Source organism: Acinonyx jubatus, chromosome A3 (assembly GCF_027475565.1).
Source record: "Acinonyx jubatus isolate Ajub_Pintada_27869175 chromosome A3, VMU_Ajub_asm_v1.0, whole genome shotgun sequence".
NCBI lineage: Eukaryota > Metazoa > Chordata > Mammalia > Carnivora > Felidae > Acinonyx > Acinonyx jubatus.
Genome location: NC_069388.1, coordinates 108331171 through 108352011, shown reverse-complemented (window position 1 = coordinate 108352011; position 20841 = coordinate 108331171). Strand labels below are relative to the sequence as shown.

At 39.7% G+C, this 20841-nt stretch overlaps 1 protein-coding gene across 3 annotated transcripts in view; it reads right to left on the bottom strand.

Annotated features, from left to right (window-relative positions):
• STRN (striatin) overlaps window positions 1-17472 on the bottom strand; it is a 92799-nt gene extending 75327 nt beyond the window's left edge. The window contains exon 1 of one of the 3 annotated variants that reach the window (XM_027033550.2): window positions 17092-17472. In XM_027033550.2, coding sequence (XP_026889351.1) covers window positions 17092-17325 — 234 coding nt within the window. In that variant the 5' untranslated portion in view covers window positions 17326-17472. The remainder of the gene's footprint in view (window positions 1-17091) is intronic. The other 2 variants (XM_027033552.2, XM_053201031.1) reach the window with 2 other exon arrangements.
• Between the last annotated feature and the right edge of the window lie 3369 nt (window positions 17473-20841).

The window sequence follows — 20841 nt, the reverse complement described above, 5'->3', positions numbered from 1 at the left end:
TAACCGACTGAGCCACCCCGGTGCCCCCAAACCAATCATGTTTAAAACATAAATGTGTACACTAACAGAGATCTGAAGAAAACACAGATGCTAGAGAGTTAAATTTAAAGACCTTGTAGTGAAGGAGGGTAAGACTGAAATGTAAATTTATATGCTGCTGATTTTATTATTAAGGTGGTCACGCCCTACAGGCAGTAGGCAAGGCAGGACTGCAGCTTTCAGACTAGAAATATATTTTGGTAATCTTGATTTTCATATACACAAACCTATGACATGTCCCAAATCAGCTAAAGTAGCTACAAGTATGTGTGTGTCTACAGATATATGTATGTAGACACCTCTGTGAGTGTGTTTATATATATTCCTTCTTTAATTTGTAAGAGAATAAGATCCAGAAAACATGCCTTTTTAGAATTAAATCCATTACATAAAACAATGCCTATTATTTTAAGTAATATTCCTAATACAAATACAAATCCCAATGACTTTATCTTAACCTACTCTACAAGTATTAGATGTATTTAGCTTTAATAAATAGAACTACCATTCTGTTTCCTGCTAAAACTGTAACACTAACCTGAAAAATTACCAAAATTAATAGAAAAAGAAGAAAAACTAATCCTACTTTTAATATAGACAGAAGATGATCTCAAGAAATAGATATTCCATGCTCTCATAAAGGATATGAATAAGCAATTTAGAGAAGAGGAAACCCAAAAGGCTAACAAGCTCAGAAAGAGATGCCTGATCTTGGTGACAACCAGAAAAATGCAAGCTAATATAAATAGGAGATATAACTTTATATTTATGAGATTAGCAAAAAGTAGAATTCTAGATAATGCCAAGCTATATGTGATCATGCTCTGGTAGGTAATGTAGAAAGGGCAGTCATTCTCAAAAGCAATCGGCAACTTAGCCAAATTAGGTTTATGCATGCCCAACAAACCATTACTACGTTAAAGAAATTCTCAAACAGTTCAAAGTAACACAGTTAATGTATACAAAATATCACAAATGGATATTTCTAAAAAGAGGAAAAAATGACATAATTTGATTTTTGTAAATAAAAAGCACACGAACAGAAAAAATATTTTACAAAGATAAAGAAAAATGAAAGGAGAATATGAGAATGGAGATAAAAATAGATTAAACAAGAAAGGCAATAAGTGATCATTGCCAAGTAAATGCAAGTTCAATGAAAAGCCCAAGTGTGTGTTTATGTGTGCATACACATAAAATTCTGTAGGGACACAAACTAAATTGTTAGTAGAATTTACCTCTAAAGAGTACATTTGTGACAAGGACTAGAACGAGGAAGATACCAGAGATATGGCTGAGTATCTTGTATTTCACATGTATACCTATTCTTATTTTAAAGAAATCATTTCTTCTGACAGAGTCTCTCCTCAACCAAACATCAGTCAGGCTCCTGTGAGCCCTCTGCTCCACGAGGCCAGGTCTTTAGACTTCCACGTCCACCTTCACATCCCCCCATTTTTGCAGCAATCTCACTGTAAGTCATTTTGGCAAGAATCCCTCACCTTCAATATCTCCTCACCCTCAATATATCTGATCAAATTCCTCAACCCCCCCAGTACCCCAGGTGACATTTGGTCACTCTGGCCTGGATTCAGCAAGAATCCTGTCAGATTCTGTCAGTTTAGCCAGAATCCCCCTACCTCTGATGTTTACTCTTCATAATTTACATCCACTGACACCACCACCACCATCCTGGCCCTGGCTATAAATTCCCAATTTTCCTTGTTGTATTCAGAATTGGGCCCATTGAGGTCTCTTTCCCCCTATTACAATAGTCTCTGATTAAAATCTGCTTTTACCACCTTAACCACTGTCCAGCTCTCGATTTTTTTTAGTATTGCCACATGTAAAATTTAGACAGTTTCTAAAAATAAAGTCTAAGTTTAACTCTGAATTCTAAATAAAGTTTAAAACTCTCTTTTTGGGGGGCACCTGGGTGGCTCAGTTGGTTAAAAGTGTCAAAGTCTTGATTTGGGCTCAGGTCACGATCTTACAGTTTGTGGGTTTGAGCTCAACGTCGGACTTTGCATTGATGGTGTGGAGCCTGCTTGGGATTCTCTCTCCGCCTCTTCCTTCCCACTCTCTCTCTTTCTCAAAATAAATAAACTTAAAAAAAAAACTTTCTTGGGGTGCCTGGGTGGCTCAGTCGGTTGAACATCCGACTTTTGTTCAAATCATGATCTCATAGTCGAGAATTCGAGACCCATGTCGGGCTCTGTGCTGTCAGCTCAGAGCCTGGAGCCTCCTTTGGATTCTATGTCTCCCTCGCTCTCTGCCCCTGCCCCACCCTCTCTCTCTCTCAAAAATAAACATTAAAAAAATTAATAAAAATTAAAAACTTAAAACTTTTTTTATAGAAAAATTGGTGGTTTTTAGTCAGTGATTCATGCTCTAAATCTCTAATTCACAATATAGCATAGACTCCTTAACTAGGGAAGTCAAGTTTATTAAAAACAAGCTTTTATTAACAACTACCTGATTTTCATAAAACACTCATTTCCTGATTTAAAAAATGTACATATAAAATAAGGTCAAAATATCAGTAACCATTTTTATTCAAACAAGAAACCAAGAGAACACAAAGTAGGGAAAATAGTAAAGACTTACTAGACACACATAAAAAATACCTGAGATAAACTTAAGCTTTGATGTACACTGAATCTTAAAGATCAACAAATTCCTGCTTTTGTTTTGGGAAAGAAAAAAAAAAAAGCCAGGGAACATAATTTTTCTTGGTAACTCAGGACCAGAACTACACACATCAATTATTAAAATATACTATACAAAACTTCAATGTTCTTTGATATGGGAATTGGGAGATTCCTACTCCTGGTTCTCTCACTAATCTGTATGATCTTATTAAACTTTTCTGAGCCTCAGTTTCCTTAACTATACAAGGAAACAGTTTAACACTCTGTGATTATACGGAACTGAAGGTGATATGTGGAAAACAAAATGATACGTGAGTTAAGTCCTGATTCCAAGACAATGAGTATTTTTTTCTATTTCTGTTTACATTCTGTTTATTTGTATGGGGGACTAATAATATACAGTTGAATTACTATCTTCAAAGGCAGTATTACTTTGGCCAATTTTTAAAAAAACTTATAATTGAATTCAAAGACAACAGCCACCTTCCAAAAGATATCCTCACTCTCCAGAAAAATTATCGATTTCTCTACAGTTATCAGTGGTTTTTGGTTGGCAGCAAGGCAGGGTTTTTTTCTGTTTTATTAGTTGGGCTCCGTTTTACAAAACTGAACTCAACTGTAATATTATCACTATTAACACATAATGTTAATACATACTGCCCTAGGTATTAGAAGTAAATTAAAAATATATATATATGGTACAAAGGAAGCTGCTAAAGCTCCAAGAGGGCAGAGACTGTGCAAGTGATTGCTATATTCCCAATGCCTACAACAATCACTTGCATGTGGAAGATGCCCAATAAACATTTGTTAAATTAATTGAACAGATTCATAAAAAGCAAGTAAACAGTAAAAGACAGCACATCCTAAGTGCCAAATGACAAAGCAAGTATTAAAAAAGGAACAATCAAAACCAAAACCAAAAACTTTTCATGTTGGAAATGAGATTAAGCTAAATCTGAATAAAGAAATATATAAATCTGAAAGAATAATACAAACTATGAGGTGGTGGAAGGACATTCCAGAATGATGAAACTTTTTGAGCAATGATTAAAAAAAAAAAAAAAGTAGACGTGGCTTATGTGCAAAGCAAGATTAAACTATGTTGGTTTAGGAACAGTACCCTAATAGGTAGGAAATATAAACAGTCTAATCATGGAAGAGATTTGAAACCTACTATAGGCAAAAAGAAAAAAAGAGTACCTTTTTTTTAATGTTTATTTATTTTGAGAGAGAGGGAGACACCGACTCCAAAGAAGGCTCTAGGCTCCGAGTTGTCAGCACAGAGCCCGATGCAGGGCTCAAACCCACAAACCACGAGATCATAACCTGAGCCAAAGTCGGATGCTTAACCAACTGAGCCAGCCACCTAGGTGCCCCTAGAGATATAATTTTATAAGACATCTATCTATATAAAAGCAATCAATTGGAGTGAGAAGATTCAAATCAAAGAGAAACAGCTGGGCGGGGGGGGGGGAGACAAAAAACAAACAAACAAAAAAACAAACAGTATACTCTGGCAAACAAGTATCTGAACAGTGGCCTGAAAGCAAGATCATAAGAAACTGAGGAATAAATAACCCAAGAGAGAGAAAGAGAACAAAGAAACTGAGAGGGAGGAAAATGAGACTAGTAGAAAACCAAAGGTCCTAAATGTGGTCTGTACAGAGAAATTAACAGCGAAATGAAAGAGAACAAGATAGGATGTTGAGAACATCCTATCGAAATGAAAGAGAACAAGATAGTCTACTAATGGGTAAGACTGCTGACAAAGGGGTTTCTTTTATTATCCCTATCGGCTTGGTTGGTTTTTAAATGGGAAAAACTAAAATGGCCTTGCCACAGTGGATACTACCACTGGCATAATGGATTCAGGTCTTTCTAAAGTTAAGATTCATCACTTGATGATAAGCTCTACAGGAGCTGGAACTATATCTGCTTGTTTTCCACTGTTAAACCACAACGTATTTTCTATGAAGCTTTGGCAACTTTGGTATTTCCATACTTCAGCTTTTTTGTGTTCATTCTCACTTGGCTAGCTATAAGGATCTGGAAAACCAAACGTTCATCTTTGATGAAAAGAAGCAGGCTTAGGGGTTAAAAAAAAAAAAAAAAAAAAAGTCCGAATTTTAATTCTAAATTATGGATAACTGGGGCATTTCTATTTTATTAAAGTAGCAGAGTTCAAAAAAGTTTAAAATCACAGTATATTAATAATGCAAGTATAAATACAATTGGAAAAGTAGAATACAAAGTAATGAAAACTATATATTTTATTTAAAGCAAGATTCATCTTCACAGAAAAAAAATAATTCCTTAATTTATTTAGAAGGAATAAGGAACGTGTATAAAATTTGAACGCATGGATTTTAGAAAAGAAAAAAATGTTATGTGACCCTGCTGATTGTAAAGACTTTTCAGGATACCATGCCAAAGACACTTCCTGGCAGTCAGTGTTTAACACACAAAGGGAAAAGAAAACAAACCTACACTCACAACTACCAAAACCCAAGCACCATTTGCTGCAGCTAACATCAACCTGCAATTATGAAGCCAGTGGCATCCCTAAAAATGAGCTCTGTCAGAATGACTTGGCAGGGCCCAGGCAATGCTCTACACAACAGAATACAGACACTACTTGCTCTAAAAGGCCCTTTCCAAGGGAAGTCATAAGACAGAACTAGCTAGCAGAAAGAGGGACAGACCCTCTGCTCCCATATACGCCAACATATATTGTACACTCACAAAATTGACAAATGCTGTAAATATCAAAGATGTCTGAGTCACAGGACCTGCCCTTATGACAATTTAGCTGAGAGACATAATATACATATTTAAACACATATATTTAATACATATGCAGTAACAGTGTAGTCTAATATATGATTCGTTCATTCAAGAACCATTTAGTAAGCAGCTACTATGTGCCGGTAACTGCTAGACCTTAAAACACCCTTAAGTGACTCAAAACCTAGTGAGGAAAGAAACACACAAAGCAGGAGACAGGTGGTATAACTGAGACACAGAAGTTCTCAACACTAATCCTCTCTTAACCAAACCTCTGGATTAACCAGTATTCTTCAGTCCCTTGGTAAAACACTGCCCAACGCCCAGGGCACATTAAGTATTCACAGCTAGAGTATGCTATTCTTTATAATTCACCCATACACTGCGTTTTCAGTCAAGTTGTGTAAGCTCACCAAGAGTCAATCTGGTTTCCTCCCAAACCTGTTTATGCCAATTGCACTTGTTGCTTTGATTACATAATTCAATTAAACATTACATAAACCAATAAAACATACGTATGAAAAGAAAAACTAAGTTGAATGCTTTGGGAAGACAACACAACAAAGGAGACCTACTAAGCAGGAGACCTGCTATCAAATTAAATGTGGGTGACACAACTGTGAAAGACTAGGGAAAAGTCATAAAAATCGAGGATTCTGTACTGTATACTTTACTCAAGGAAAACCAAAACCAGAAATCATAACCAATGTATTGTAATTGTAGCTTTTTCAAGAAAGACAACACACAACTCCAATCAGTGTTCTTAAAAAAAAAAAAGTGAAGGGCAGGTGGGCTTGGTCTTACGGTGACAAATGACTATGCGTTTATATTATTTTTAACTTAAATGACTTGGTATCATTTCAACCAGATTAACTGCCCAACCACTGATCAGGATGGTGTTTCTGTTATTTATACAAGCTCTTAGAGGAGCATGAAACTTCACTGTGTCTGGAGGTTTCCCGAAGACAGTAAAATGAAACTTGGAAGAGGATTAGAAATTCACCAGGCAGACAAGGGAGCGAAAATATCCCAACCCTATACATTGACTCAAAAGCATGAGAAGAAGAAAAGTGTCAAAATATTTTTCCTTCCATTTACCATACCCAGTCTCACCACTCAAACTTTTCTTATGGCAAATTATTTATCTTTTCTATGAGTTAGGGAATAATGATTACCTACCACAAAGAGCTTTGTAAAGATTAAAATCGATCACACGTGTAAAGTGCTCTACACTGTACCCAGCACATGGTAAGGGATCAACAACAATAAAAACTGTTATTATTGTTGGAGGGGAAAGAAGAGGAAACAAAAGCTAAAGTACTGGGACCATGGTACCATCTTCCCCAAGTAAGGACTCTTTGAAGTTCAATAAGTGTGCTGACCCAGATCTCCAGGCTCCTCCTTGTTCCCTTTTAGCTTTACATGAATCCACATTCCTCAGGAGCAGGCTTTGGTTGTGCATATAATTTAGGCTTTGCTTACTGCTGAACCTTCTCATTTAGGAAATACAAACAAAAAAACTGAGAGCAAGTCCCAGACTGCGCTGTAATTTTCCATCAGGTGAAATTGGTATCACCCTTATGAATCTGACATCTTATTTATTTCTCCTAACTAGATATGCTGGTATTGGATCCAATTTCTGTCATATGTAAATGAGTGCTAATGAAGCCTGTGTGTAACACTCCCCCGGCCCTTTCCTTGGATCTCTGTAGTGCAGTCATGCCCAGAACCTATTCACCACACCCAAAATACCTATTCCACCCAACCTTCTTCAACATTTCCCAGCGCTCCCCTTAATTCCAGGGCTTCTACTCCTTATTCTTCTCCTGTTCTTATCTAAAACAAAACAAAACAAAACAAAACAGGGGCTCCTGGGTGGCTCAGTCAGTTAAGCGTCCGACTTCGGCTCAGGTCACGATCTCACGGTCCGTGAGTTCGAGCTCCGCCTCGGGCTCTGTGCTGACTGCTCAGAACCTGGAGCCTGTTTCAGATTCTGTGTCTCCTTCTCTCTCTGACCCTGCCCCGTTCATGCTCTGTCTCTCCCTGTCTCAAAAATAAATAAAACGTAAAAAAAAAAATTTAAAAAAAAATAAAACAAAACAGAACACTACTCATTTTTCCTTGAGCCATACTGCTTCTAAGCCAGTCTACAATAAAATTTCCTTCTTGCATATCAGTATTTTCGAATATTCCATCGTCTTATTTAGATAAGGTACTTTTGTTATAAAAGTTAAATAGCACTGTCTGCCAAAGAAAGTGATTTTATTTCTTTAAATACCTTAATGCATAACAGCAAATACATGGTTGACATTATTATTCTGTTCAAACAGCATATGTAAAACAGATGGGCTGAGAATAACCTAATAACAAAAGCACTACACAAAAGGTGATATACGATCGATAAACACTAACTATATTAAAATATACATACATATATATGTATAAAATATGTATAAAATATACATGTATACATATTTTAATATAATGTTTAGTATATATAGTATAGCATATATAGTTAGTATATACATATATGGGCCTGTATATCGCGTAGTTAGTATATATATGTATGTATATATAGATATACACATACACACACAGAGACACACACACACACAACATAATTAGGCTACCCTCAGGAACAAGCTGGAAAAGATCCGAATTTGCAGACTTTTTTAAAGAAATAAACATTTTACATCAGTATTCTCTACACAAAAATAAAACAATTCGAAGAAACTAGAGTGACACATTGTTAAACACCTTTGAGGAACACAAATCGTTGAAAACTTTCCTGAGACCCTTAAAATGCAATCATTTCACTAAGTTGTTCTGTTTGAAGTTTGAAATATATAAGAATTTACATTATGACAGCTACTCAAAGCATACTTAATCATCTAAATATTGTAATTCACTTGGCTACTTCAGATCAGAAGCAGCTACAGAGGGTAAGGGACCAATAAAAGGAGATGATGTATGGAGAACAATGCCTGGGCTTGGGTAGTACACTCGTGGGTTCTAAAGTCAATCCCCACCCATTCAGAGTGATCAAGGACCATTTACTTATTCTCTCTGTGGCCCTAACTGATACAACAAGAGATGAGATGGGAATGCAAGCTGGTGCAGCCACTCTGGAAAACAGTATGGAGGGTCCCCAAAAAACTAAAAATAGAACTACCCTACAACCCAGCAATTGCACTACTAGGCATTTATCCATGGGATACAGGTGTGCTGTTTCCAAGGGATACATGCACCCCCATGTTTATAGCAACACTATCAACAATAGCCAAAGTATGGAAAGAGCCCAAATGTCCATCGATGGATGAATGGATACAGAAGATGTGGTATATATATTCAATGGAGTATCACTCGGCAATCAAAAAGAATGAAATCTTGCCATTTGCAACTACGTGGATGGAAATGGAGGCTATTATGCTAAGTGAAATTAGTCCATCAGAGAAAGACAAAAATCATATGACTTCACTCATATGAGGACTTTAACAGACAAAACAGATGAACCTAAGGGAAGGGAAACAAAAATAATATAAAAACAGGGAGGGGACAAAACAGAAGAGACTCATAAATATGGAGAACAAACTGAGGGTTACGGAGGGGTTGTGGGAGGGGGGATGGGCTAAATGGGTAAGGGGCACTAAGGAATCTACTCCTGAAATCATTGTTGCACTATATGCTAACTAATTTGGATGCAAATTTTAAAAAATAAATAAATAAAATTAAGTAGAGGAAAAAAAAATATATCACTTTTGTAAACCACACCAAAAAAAAAAAAAAAGGGATGAGACTATGCAAGTTCTAAGGTCCCACAGGAGGTAAAATATTCTTAGTCTAATGAAGGGAATAGAAAATTGGGAGTCGAGCTATGCAGGGCAAAGAGAGGGGACGTGCGCACGCGCATCCCTGTCAGCCCTAGAATTCTACAGTTACATGTGCTAAGATGAAGACTACAGACAATACATACTCTAGGAATTAACAACAGGTTCATGTGTACAGTTTCTTCCTCCTGTCTGTCTCTGCTCTCCCCATCTCTCTTCCCTCTCTGTCTCTTCTTTTCTTCTACCCCCTTCCTTAGCTTCTTCTCCTGCCTCAGGTTTCTCTCTTGAACTGCAAAGTTCCTCTGTTCCTATCTCCAGTCCTCAATGCTTTCCAGCTATTACCATCTACTACTACATCTCTAGCCTGCTCCTTACTTCCGATACTGACAGTTTATTGTCAGTATTATTAAACTGTCAGTTTTACTGTCACTATTAACAGTGGCATAAGTAGCCACTATGCCAAATGCATCACTTAAACTAGTTCTTGGCTCCTAAAGTTTAATTTAAATAAATAATACCAAATAAGTAAATAAATAAATAAAACAGTTAAAAGCATTCTCTCCACAGAAATCTCAACCAGCAAAAGCAAACCACTTATTGGACATTTATTATAGGTCACAAACTTTGCATACTCTATCTTTTTAAAATTACAACTACTCTGTTTGGTGGCTATATTTACAAACAAAGATGGGGCCCAGAAAAATTATATACTGGAAATGATGGAACTAAGGCCCATACTTTCCACAGCCACACTGCAAGAGACAATGACAATAGACTGTTGTGTCAAATTGACCCCTAAAGCAAGAAACTCCAAAGATCCCAAGGGCAAGTTTATTTCTAATGGCCCAGAATTGAAACCTGGAATCCATTAATAACATTCATAAATCAAAAAGTATGCTGGGGCACCTGGGTGGCTCAGTCGGTTAAGCATCCGACTTCGGCTGAGGTCATGATCTCATGGTTTGTGGGTTTGAGCCCCACGTTGGGCTTTGTGCTGACAGCTCAGAGCCTGGAGTCTGCCTCAAACTCTGTGTCTCCCTCTCTCTCTCTCTCTGCCCCTCTCCTACTCACGCTCTGTCTCTCTCTCTAAAAAAATAAACATTAAAAATTTTTGAAAAAATTTTTAAGTAAAAATAATTAAAATAAAATAAAATAAAACAAAATAAAATAAAATAAGCCTGACATCAAGTAGAGAGTAAGCTGACAAAGGGAAATCAGTCCAGATTATTTGGACTTTCAAACACCAATCAAGGACTGATTAATAAAGGGGTTGGTTGGTTTGTTTTAAATTCTGCTTTAATTTTACCAAGATTTTGGAAAGAAGTTGTAGTCTCCCCCCCACCACTGGGACTCAAAGAAAAGTAAACTTAGATAGTAAATAAAGTTTAGGGTCAAATAAGGATATCTCTTAATAGAGAAAAAGTATCAATTATATTTCTCTACAGATAATTACTGGACCATTCTTATTTGTCAATTTTTCAAAGTAAGATAATTCAGTTTTCAGTAATAGTGCCTCAAATTAACTCTTCTACTGAAAACAGTTAAATATTCTGGACAAAATATTTTTACATATTTAAAAGGCAAAGCTGATAAGAAGTAAGGAATTATTTGGCCAAAATTGAAAGGAAAATGGGAACCTAGTAAGGTAAGAGAACAAAAGCCACTTTTGCTCTAGAGGTACTAGCCAATCAGAACAAATCTGAACCTTAAGTTTGGACAGCCTTATAGGACCCAAAGAGCAAAAACTAAAGACCAGGACCATCCGGAGTAAAAAGTCTAACAGGTGATATGTCCCACATTTAGCTAAGACCCTGTAGCATATTCCTTCAAGGCAAAGGTGAAGGATGCTGGTCCTCAAATGTATTTGTGGCCAAAATTTGCATCAGCTGGGTGGTCCAAAACCTCAAGCAATGAATTGGTTTTAAAATGGTTGTGGATTGCTAATGCCTCCAAAAACCCATCAGAGCAAATGCAAAGACCTTCTAAAGAAGACACCTTTATTTGAGACCTCAGATTAGTCTTAACACCTTTCCAAGGACAGTGAGCAGCACACAAAAATAACTATGCATACAAAGAAATAAGTTACCATGAACAAGGACCGGCAAAAACAAGAGACCACAGAAAGAGATCTCCAAGACTTCATGCAGAGGAAGTACAGATATACCACCTATAAAAACAACTATACTCACTCGGTTTAAAGAAAAAGAAACTTGAAGATATCTTCAGGGAACAGGAAACTATTAAGAAAAAATCCAGCAGATTTAAAATGCAACCAAACTGAACTTCAGTAATAATTAAAATTAGAAACTTATCAGATGGCTTTAAAAGATTAAATTCAACTGAAGAGAAAATTAATGGACTGCAAATAAGTCAGAATAAACAGATAAAGAAGGTCTAAAATACATGTAATCAGAGACCTAAAGATTAAAGAAAAGAGAATGGGATAAAGCAGAAATATAAAGAGAGAGTGACTGATGATTTTGCAGAAATCTAAAGAGATAATGATTGAGGATCATGTAGATTTTTCAAAGAGCCTAACAAAGTCACAAATAAAATAAAAAGAAATATATACCCTGAAACATCATAATGAAACTCAGAACACAAAGTCCAGAAAAAAATATTAAATGTAGACAATAAAATAAGCTAGAAAACAGTGGAACAGAGTAAAATCTCCAGGTCTGTTGTTTTAAATAAAAAGAAAAATGATAAGTAAGCATCAGTGTGACTGATTATCTCAGAAGGATCTAAGGATCAAGCAAGATAATGAATTTAAGGGCTTGGAAAAAACTGTACAGGTATCTAGAGACGTAAGTGACAGTCTGTACAAAAACCTGTTTCATTCTCGGTCATTCAACCTCTCTGTGGGCCTCACTTTACCTGCGGAAGAAGGTTGCAGCTGATTTTTTCCAAAGTTCATTCCAGCTCAGAAATTACTCTATCATTATCTCTCTCAGTCAGAGGGAGGTGAATCAAATTATAATATTCTACTGGCTAAAAATAAAATGCTAGCTATCATCAGAAAGAATAATAGAAACGTAACAAAAATTATATCCCAATTCTATAAAAAGCCATCCATATCTGGAATACTAACAGATGTGTCCAAACAATACATGTAAAATCAGAAACAAACAACTAAAGCAGTGGTTCTCAATCCGTGCTCCCTTGAGGGAGCTCAAAAAAACACTAATACCAGGGGCACTAAATCCTAAAATTCTGATTAAACTGGTCTGGGGTAGAGCACAGGAAATGAAGATTTTTAAAAGTTCCCCCAGATTATTCTAAGGTTGAGCTAAAGCTAAGAAATACTGAACTAAAGTGACAAAAAATAATTTTGAGTCATACTTGACTCCTTTTTCCTCAAATGTCACATCCTATCCTTTAGCACATCTTGTTGGTTCTACCTTCAAAAATGCATTCAGAATCCATTAGATTTTGAATACGTATCAAAATAGACATTCACATATCTCATCACTACCAGCTTAGTTCATCTCCAGCCTGGATTATTAACTAGACTCCATGACTCTCTTACCATTGTCTTCCCTCCAAGTGTATTCTAAACCCTTGCGATGCTGTTCCTTTACTCAAAACATTTCAACTGTCACCCATCTGGCTGAGGTACAATCTAAAATCCTTACAATGGGCAAGACCCAGTATGGCATTTCTTCCATTCTTCTCCTCTACTGTAGCCACATGTGCCTCATTATTCCTCAAACATTCCAAGCATGCTCCTTTCCCCCCTACTGTTCTCTCTGCCCTCCCAGAACACCCCCTCCTTAATTTCACCTTTTCAGGTCTTGCTCAAATGGCATCTCATCAGGTAAGCTTTTCTTCCCTACTCCACCCCACCAAGCACTCCATATCCCCCTTATACCAACCACATGACTGTGGTGCTTACTACCACCAAACATTTTATGTATGTAAGTATTCATTATTGTCTGCCTGTAGGATCTATTTTAACCATCTTGTTTCTCCAGTGCCTAGAACAGGAGCTGGCATAAAATGGGTGAATAACATTTGTTGACTGAAAATATGAATCAATAATGCCAAAATCCAGATTAATAAATACTCCAGTCTCTATGCCACATGCCCTAAGCTACTCAATCATATCACCTTTTTCATACAATTCTAACATTTCCAGGTAAATAACAGAGCCTCCCCTACTACACACACCCCCCAAAATCTAGGGCCAATAGTTTTTGCTTTGTATTTACATGCCTGCTTTCTATTAAGTCAGTAATTTTCAAATAGGTTCTCATTACTTCATTAAGTTCTTTCTTCTTGCTATTCTCCCCATTCACTGCTAGCTCTCTTTTGTGCTATTCTAAGAAAACCTAAGCCCCCACAATGATAAACACTCTGATTTTTCTACATCTTGCTTGTCTATCACTCCAACTAGACTGCATACTTCTTGAAGGTCATCTAGCTCAATGTCTCACATAAAGAAATTTCCCTCGATTGTTATGATTAGTATTCCAACTCCAATTCCTTTCACAAATATAAAGCTCAGTAATAACCCTAACCATTCTTTTCCCATGAACTGCCTATTCTCATCTGAATGGTGGTAGTGAGGCAGGAGGGGGATTATCAAAAATAAAGAGAATTCTAGGGATACCTGGGTGGCTCCGTTGGTTGAGCATCTGACTTCGGCTCAGGTCATGATCTCATGGTCCGTGGGTTCGAGCCCCACGTCGGACACTGTGCTGACAGAGCCTGGGGAGCCTACTTCAGATTCTGTGTCTCCCTCTCTCTCTGCCTCTCCCCTGCTCCCGTTCTGTCTCTCTCTCTCAAAAATAAATAAACATTAAAAAAATTTTTTTAAAAAGAGAGAGAGAATTCTACATTAACTGAGATGGGCAAGGAGGGGAAAACGACAAGTTTACAGCACAGTATAACTGGTTCCTTCCTCCCAAGACCTGAAGAAGGGAGGAAGTGGTAAAGGCAGACCAGGTAGGTGACAGCTTGGATTGCCTTGCACAACTCTGTCCTGACAATGTGAAAGAGCAAGACTAACAGGTTCCTGAAGGGACAAATTAGACTTAATCTTAAAGGTATTTTTGTTGACTTCGGTGTTAATGACTTGAGAAGAGATTTAAAAACCAAAGAGAGGACATCAATTAATCCAAATTTCATCACCACTCATTCTCTGACTTCCGATTTCTTCTAGAAAAATTTAAATGGCAAAAGAAAAATGAAGGGGTATGTTCACATTTAATGATGTTGATAAAAAGAAATTACTTTAAAAATATGTTTTCAGTTGTGAGATTCCCACAAACTCTCTTCCCAAAAAGTATGTTATTTGTTCTGTTTGGAAAATATGACACATTTTTAAAGTTCCTCCCTGGATGCTTAATTTAGTGTAAGCACAAACGAAAAGATACTGTAAAAATGTAGTGCTTTCAGTGTGAGGAGCACCAATTGGAAACCTACCTGAGCTTTAACATTTGCCATTAAAAATCCCAGAAATAGCATGTGTGCGCGTGTGTGTGTAAAACTGAAGAGTGACTACAATTATAGGTAAATTGAAAAGTTGAAATGGAGGGGTGGAAGGGGAGAACTGGGAGATAGGACAAGGGTAAGATGAGCTGCAAACTCCCGAACCTCCACAAGTAAAAAGGGAAGAGTTATTATCTTGTTTGTTTTTGACCAAATTAGTGTGACTCACCTTCCCTAAACTGGAAATTAAAATTTAAGCAGCCACATAAAAAAATCATTCTCTACACCCGAACAACGTTAACGCTAAAGCCTGCCTTTAACACTTCCTTGAAGTCTGAAATCCACAATTTCATTTATGGAATGCACTGTTTAATAAAGTGAATTACTAATAAATTTAAATGAAGCATTCAAGTCTGCTTATCACTATACAGACATGGTCAGATTCATTTTGAGAAAAGTTACAAATACCAACAGACTAGATACTAAAGTACATAACGGCAGACCTAAAAAAAAGTTGCCAAAGAATACAAACATAGAACTGTGGAAATAAAGAATGAGAAGAAATTTTAGAAACTATGGGTCACTGCCTCGCTTCACTCAACTCCTCCCAGAGGCCTTCCTCACCCACCCCATCTAAAATAAAAAAAGCCGCGGGGAGCCTGGGTGCTCAATCAGTTAAGCATCTGACTCTTGGCTTCAGCTCAGGTCATGATCTCACAGTTTGTGAGTTCGAACCCCAGATCGGGCTCCGCGCTGACGGGATTCTCTCTCTCTCTCTCTCTGCCCCTCCCCTGCTCACTCGCTCTCTCAAAATAAGTAAACAACCTTAATAAAAAAAAAATAAACAAATAAAATAGCTGTCCCTATCACATTCTATTTCTGTACCTGATTTATTTTCCTCATCCAAGGTGCCATTATGGTTCGGTATATTATGTACTTACATTTGCTGCTTCTTTGCCTGCCGACTAAAACGTAAGCTCTATGAGGGCCGAAGCTCTGTCAGTTGTGTTCATCCCAGGCCCTCGAGGCACACAGCTGGCACTCAATGAAGTACTGAATAAATAAATGATGAACCTGAAGTTCACAGAGGTTAAAGGATTTCCTCAAGGTCACAGCCAGCAGTAAGCACAGCTGGTACCAAAACGCTGTCTACTCCCTCTTTCCATAGCCACTTCCACTAGGCCAAAGCACCCTGTTCCAGCACATGATTTTCTATTTAACAGATTCCTTCTTTTCTTTTTTTAAGTGCCAAAGAAAATACCCGTTACCAAAAAAAGTGACACGCTGGGTAGCATTTTAACTTCAAGTGTTTCACCAACCAAAACTATACTCAGATTTCAGAAGTGTACAAGATTAGCCAGTAAAACAGCAAGGCACAGCCACTCAGTTCTTCGAGTTCCTTGTGAAATTGGTGTGTGCCTTGGAAGTTTTAAGATCAGCTTCGGAAACACACTTAGCAATTCAGAATGGCCTGTAAAGTATCAGCCTCACTTTCTTCTAAGAGCCCACAACAGCTCCTTCCTGGATATGCTTTATCTTGCAGATTATGCAAGGAAATGTAACCAACTTTCAAGTCCCTTTTAGTTCCTTTCAAAGTACAAGGCAATCTCACAAAACACTGGGCATAAAATTAACCCTTGGGAAGTTTCAGATTCTGAGAATAGGAAACCATCTCCGAACCATCACCTGACGGTGATCATCTAGGTTCTTCATGATCTGAAATACCTAAAAGAAACGCGGAGGTGGGGGGTGGGGGGAGATGGAGGAAGAAGAAAAGAGAAGAAACGTTTACATACATCAAAAAGGAGCTGATATCCCTCATAATACTTTAGCCCAACATCAGCTTCTTGCCTAAAGTCAAGGCCCCACGCACACAACTTCGGTTGTCTGCTTTGGTCACCTCCCTTTCAGAGAGACAGGAGCCAACTACCAACACCTTTCGCAGGGAACATCTCTAGACCTAGGATGGGACTCACTAGGGCAGAGGATGATTTGCTAGACGTCTCTCAAAACTACTGTCAGCCCAATTAGTTAACTGAAAGGGACGACCTAAAATGTGGGACGGCAAGAGAGTTGAAATGAGACTGAGTTAAGAGTGTGAAGGAGCAGACGAAAAGGAACGGGGAGGGTAAACAACGCATCAGGGGCTGGAGTGGGAACCTAGGTCAAGGCAGCGGGGTCAGGGAAAGGCAAAGGTGAAGGGGGGAAAGAGATGCGGTTTCTGAGTGGGATGGGCGGGAGCAAAGGGGGAGGGGACGAGGGGGGCCGAAGGGGGAGGGGGGGGAAGGGTCCTGGGCGGGGCGGAAGGGAGCGAAGAGGCGGGATGAAGAGGGCCAAGCCGGGAGGGTCTTTACCTGCAGCTCCGCCCGCTCCACCTCCCACTGGGCTCTCTCCACCTCGAAGCGGGCCCACTCGTGCTGCAGGAAGTGCAGGATCCCAGGGAGGCTGTATTGGGCTCGCGCCGCCCCCGCCGCAGCCGCCCCGTCGCCGGCCGCGGCAGCCTCCGCCAGAGGCCCGAGACCCTTGGCACCGCCGGCGCCCGGGTGGTTGTTGCTGAAGAAGACGCCGGGACCCGCCTGCTCGTCCATGGCGGCCGCAGAAACCCCGGGAGCTGCCCAGGAGCCCAGCAGCGGAGGCAACGGCGGCGGCCAGCAGCGCCTCCTCCTGCCTCCGCCGCTCCCCGCCCACACCCCAGTCAGCAGGGAGCAGCCGCCTGGGCGCGGGGGCCGGCCGAGCCCGGGACGGGCCGGGAAATGGGTCAACTGCGGCGCGCGGGCGGCCCAGGGCTTGCTGGGAGTTGTAGTCGCGGGGCGGGGCGGCGGCAAGCGCGGTCGCGGCGGCCTGTGGGGCTGCGAGAGACTCGGGCGCGGCCGCAGCTCCGCCCCCGGCCCGCCCCTGCCCGCCCCTGCCCGCGGCGGTGGGGGCCGACTGGGCCGGGAGCGCGGGTTTCCTCACCCGCCGGTCGGGCGCGAGCGGGCTGCGCGCCAGTGCCCCCCTCGCACGCGGAAGTTCTCGGGCGGCGCGCCCTGTTGCATATACACACACATACACACACACGGAAGTTATCGCGCCAAGATACCAGTCCGAGCAGCACGTCTTCCAGGGCTTCCTGGTGGTTGTGCTAAGAAACAAGCTCAAAGCGAGGTTCGGAGGTCCGGCTCCTGGACGACTCCAGCTAGTTGGATCTAACCCTCTCCCTTTGGCTCCAACTTAAGTGTTTCTCTGGCCCCAGACACTCCTCCAGTTCTGGCAATCTGCTTATCGCTATCGCTCCTCCCTTTTTTTTTTTTTTTTTTTTTTTCTCCCTTACGGATTCAAACCTGTTGCCTGATCAGTTTTCACTTATAAGGAACTCTGATCACCTCTCTCTCCTGGACCAGCCCTTTTCAGCTTCTATATTCTGGATTGTTGGCACTTCATCTGAAACCCCGTTCCGCTGAAGTCCCTTTCTCCTGCAGTAAATCTTGCAGTAGTAAGTCCTGTAGACGTTTCAGATATCCAAGGGTGTTATTTCGGTGTCCTTTTTTTCTACCTTTTCCCGCGCAGTTTTTACTCAGTTCAACTCAACAAATATTTGATTGTCAGTTATTTCTGTCGCTGGGGACATAAATGACACAGTTCCTGTCATTAAAGGGAGATTGGCAAGTATATAATCAATTCTCACAGTGCCTTAAATCAACACCACCTGAAGGAACAAAGTCCCTTTCTCTTCCCTAGAACTGTCTTAGGTATCCAGCCACTTCTCCCTTTTCACTTGTCCCGGTCCCAGTTTCTTCCACGGTTCACCTGCAAACCCGCAGCAGTATTAGCCTTCAAAAGCACACCAAAGTCCTCTCAAGTGTTTCTCCAAATCTTATCCTCCGAAGTCCCTGAAAATATGTCACTGTAAAGTCACACTACAACAATAATGAAAGGAAGGCGCCTGAAAAAAATTTAACAAATGAAAATGAAATGAAGCACTTATCTTGTCCCCATAACAAGTTATCTGTAATTCTTTTATTTTGTGGGATGGATTTCCGGGATATCAGACCTGATGGCCATGAAAAAAAAATGTAAAGATTTAAGCTGCCTGGTGACATGTCAGGGAAGGACAGCCTGTTCCTGTCCTCCCCCAACCCTTCCCTTCCCATGGCTGCTTGTGGAAAAGACAGGAAACACACTGTATCTGCCCTGGTTGCAAATAAAGATGGCAACCTCTCTTTTCTCATTTATTGAATGTTTCTGCTTCATGAATTCATTCTTTATTATAATAAAAGTGTGATCCAGGCTTGGCCAAATTCCCTGTGTCATAAATTAGTTTGGCTGTTAAGTGTCCTTTGAGACACTGCCCAATCCTCTCATTTTACAGCTCAAGAAACTTAAGTCCAAAGAAGTTGAAACTTGTCCACAATGAGGCTTTGAGTGAGTGGCACAGTCCAAATGAGAAACTAGAATTCCTGACTGCTAGTTCATTGATCTTTCCATTAACACGTTGCCTCCTCTCTTATCAGACCTCCCAGAATGTGGAAGGGACAATAATGCCACTATGGCATATTTTCTCATCTGGAAGATTTAAGTACTCTTACAAGTTTAAAATGTTAGAAAGTTGTTTTTTTTCTCTAATAGAAGACATGGCTGACAATTCCCTGAAATAAATTCATAACACACTATAAAACAATTACATTTAATGGTAGCTGTTTAAGAACCCATAAGTCCTTTAGCTAGACTATCAAGAAAAAGGGAGAGGACTCAAATAAATAAAGTCAGAAATGAAAGAGGAGATATTACAACTGATACCATAGAAATACAAAGGGTCAGGGGTGCCTGGGTGGCTTGGTCGGTTAAGCGTCCGACTTCGGCTCGGGTCATGATCTCACGGTCCGTGAGTTCGAGCCCCGCGTCGGGTTCTGTGCTGACAGCTCAGAGCCTGGAGCCTGGTTCAGATTCTGTGTCTCCCTCTCTCTCTGCCCCTCCCCTGTTCATGCTCTGTCTCTCTCTGTCTCAAAAATAAATAAACGTTAAAAAAAATTAAAAAAAAAAAGAAATACAAAGGGTCATAGGAGACTGCTATAAACAATTCTATAACCTAGAAGAAATGAATAGATTCCTAGAAAACTACAACCTATCAAGACTGAATTGTGAAAAAAACAGAAAGTCTGAATAGACTGATTACAGTAAGGAGAAGCAGTAATCAAAAACATTCCAACAAACAAAAGTCTAGGACCAGATGGCTGCACTGGTGATTTCTATCAAACATTCAAAGAAAGATTAATACCAATCTTCAAACTCTTCCAAAAAAAAAAAAAAACCAGAAAAGGGGAGAATTTTCCTAAACTCATTTTAAGGGGCCAGACAAGTATGCCACCAAAAAAAGAGAAAATTATAGGGGCACTTGGATGGCTCAGTCAGTTAAGTGCCTGACTGAGGCTCAGGTCATGATCTCGTGGTTTGTGGGTTCGAGACCCACGTAAGGCTCTGTGCTGACAGCTTGGAGCCTGAAGCCTGCTTCAGATTCTGTCTCTCCCTCTCTCTATGCCCCTCCTCTGCTCACGCTCTGCCTGTCTCTCTCTCTCTCTCTCTCTCAAGAATAAATAAGCATTAAAACAATTCTTAATAAAAGAAATTATAGGCCAATATCCCTGATGAGCATAGATGCAAAAATCATTGACAAAATATTAGCAAACCAAATTTAACAAGACATTGAAAGGATCATACACCATGGTCAAGTGACATTTATGCTAGGGATGCAAGGATAGTTCAACATCTGCAAATCAATAAGTGTGAGACATCATGTTAACACTCAACAAGGCAGGTATAGAGGGAGTGTACCTCAACATAATAAAGGTTACCTATGACAAACCCACAGCTAACATCATATACTCAATGATGAAAAGATGAAAGCTTTGGGGCGCTTAGGTGGCTCAGTCGGTTGAGCGTCTGGCTTCAGCTCAGGTCATGATCTCGTGGTTTGTGAGTTCGAGCCCTGCATCTGGCTCTGTGCTGATAGCTTGGAGCCTGGAGCCTGCTTCGGATTCTGTGTCTCCCTCTCTCTCTGCTCCTCCCCCGCTCATGCTCTGTCTCTCTTGCTTTCAAAAATAAATAAACACTTAAAAAGTTTTTTTAAA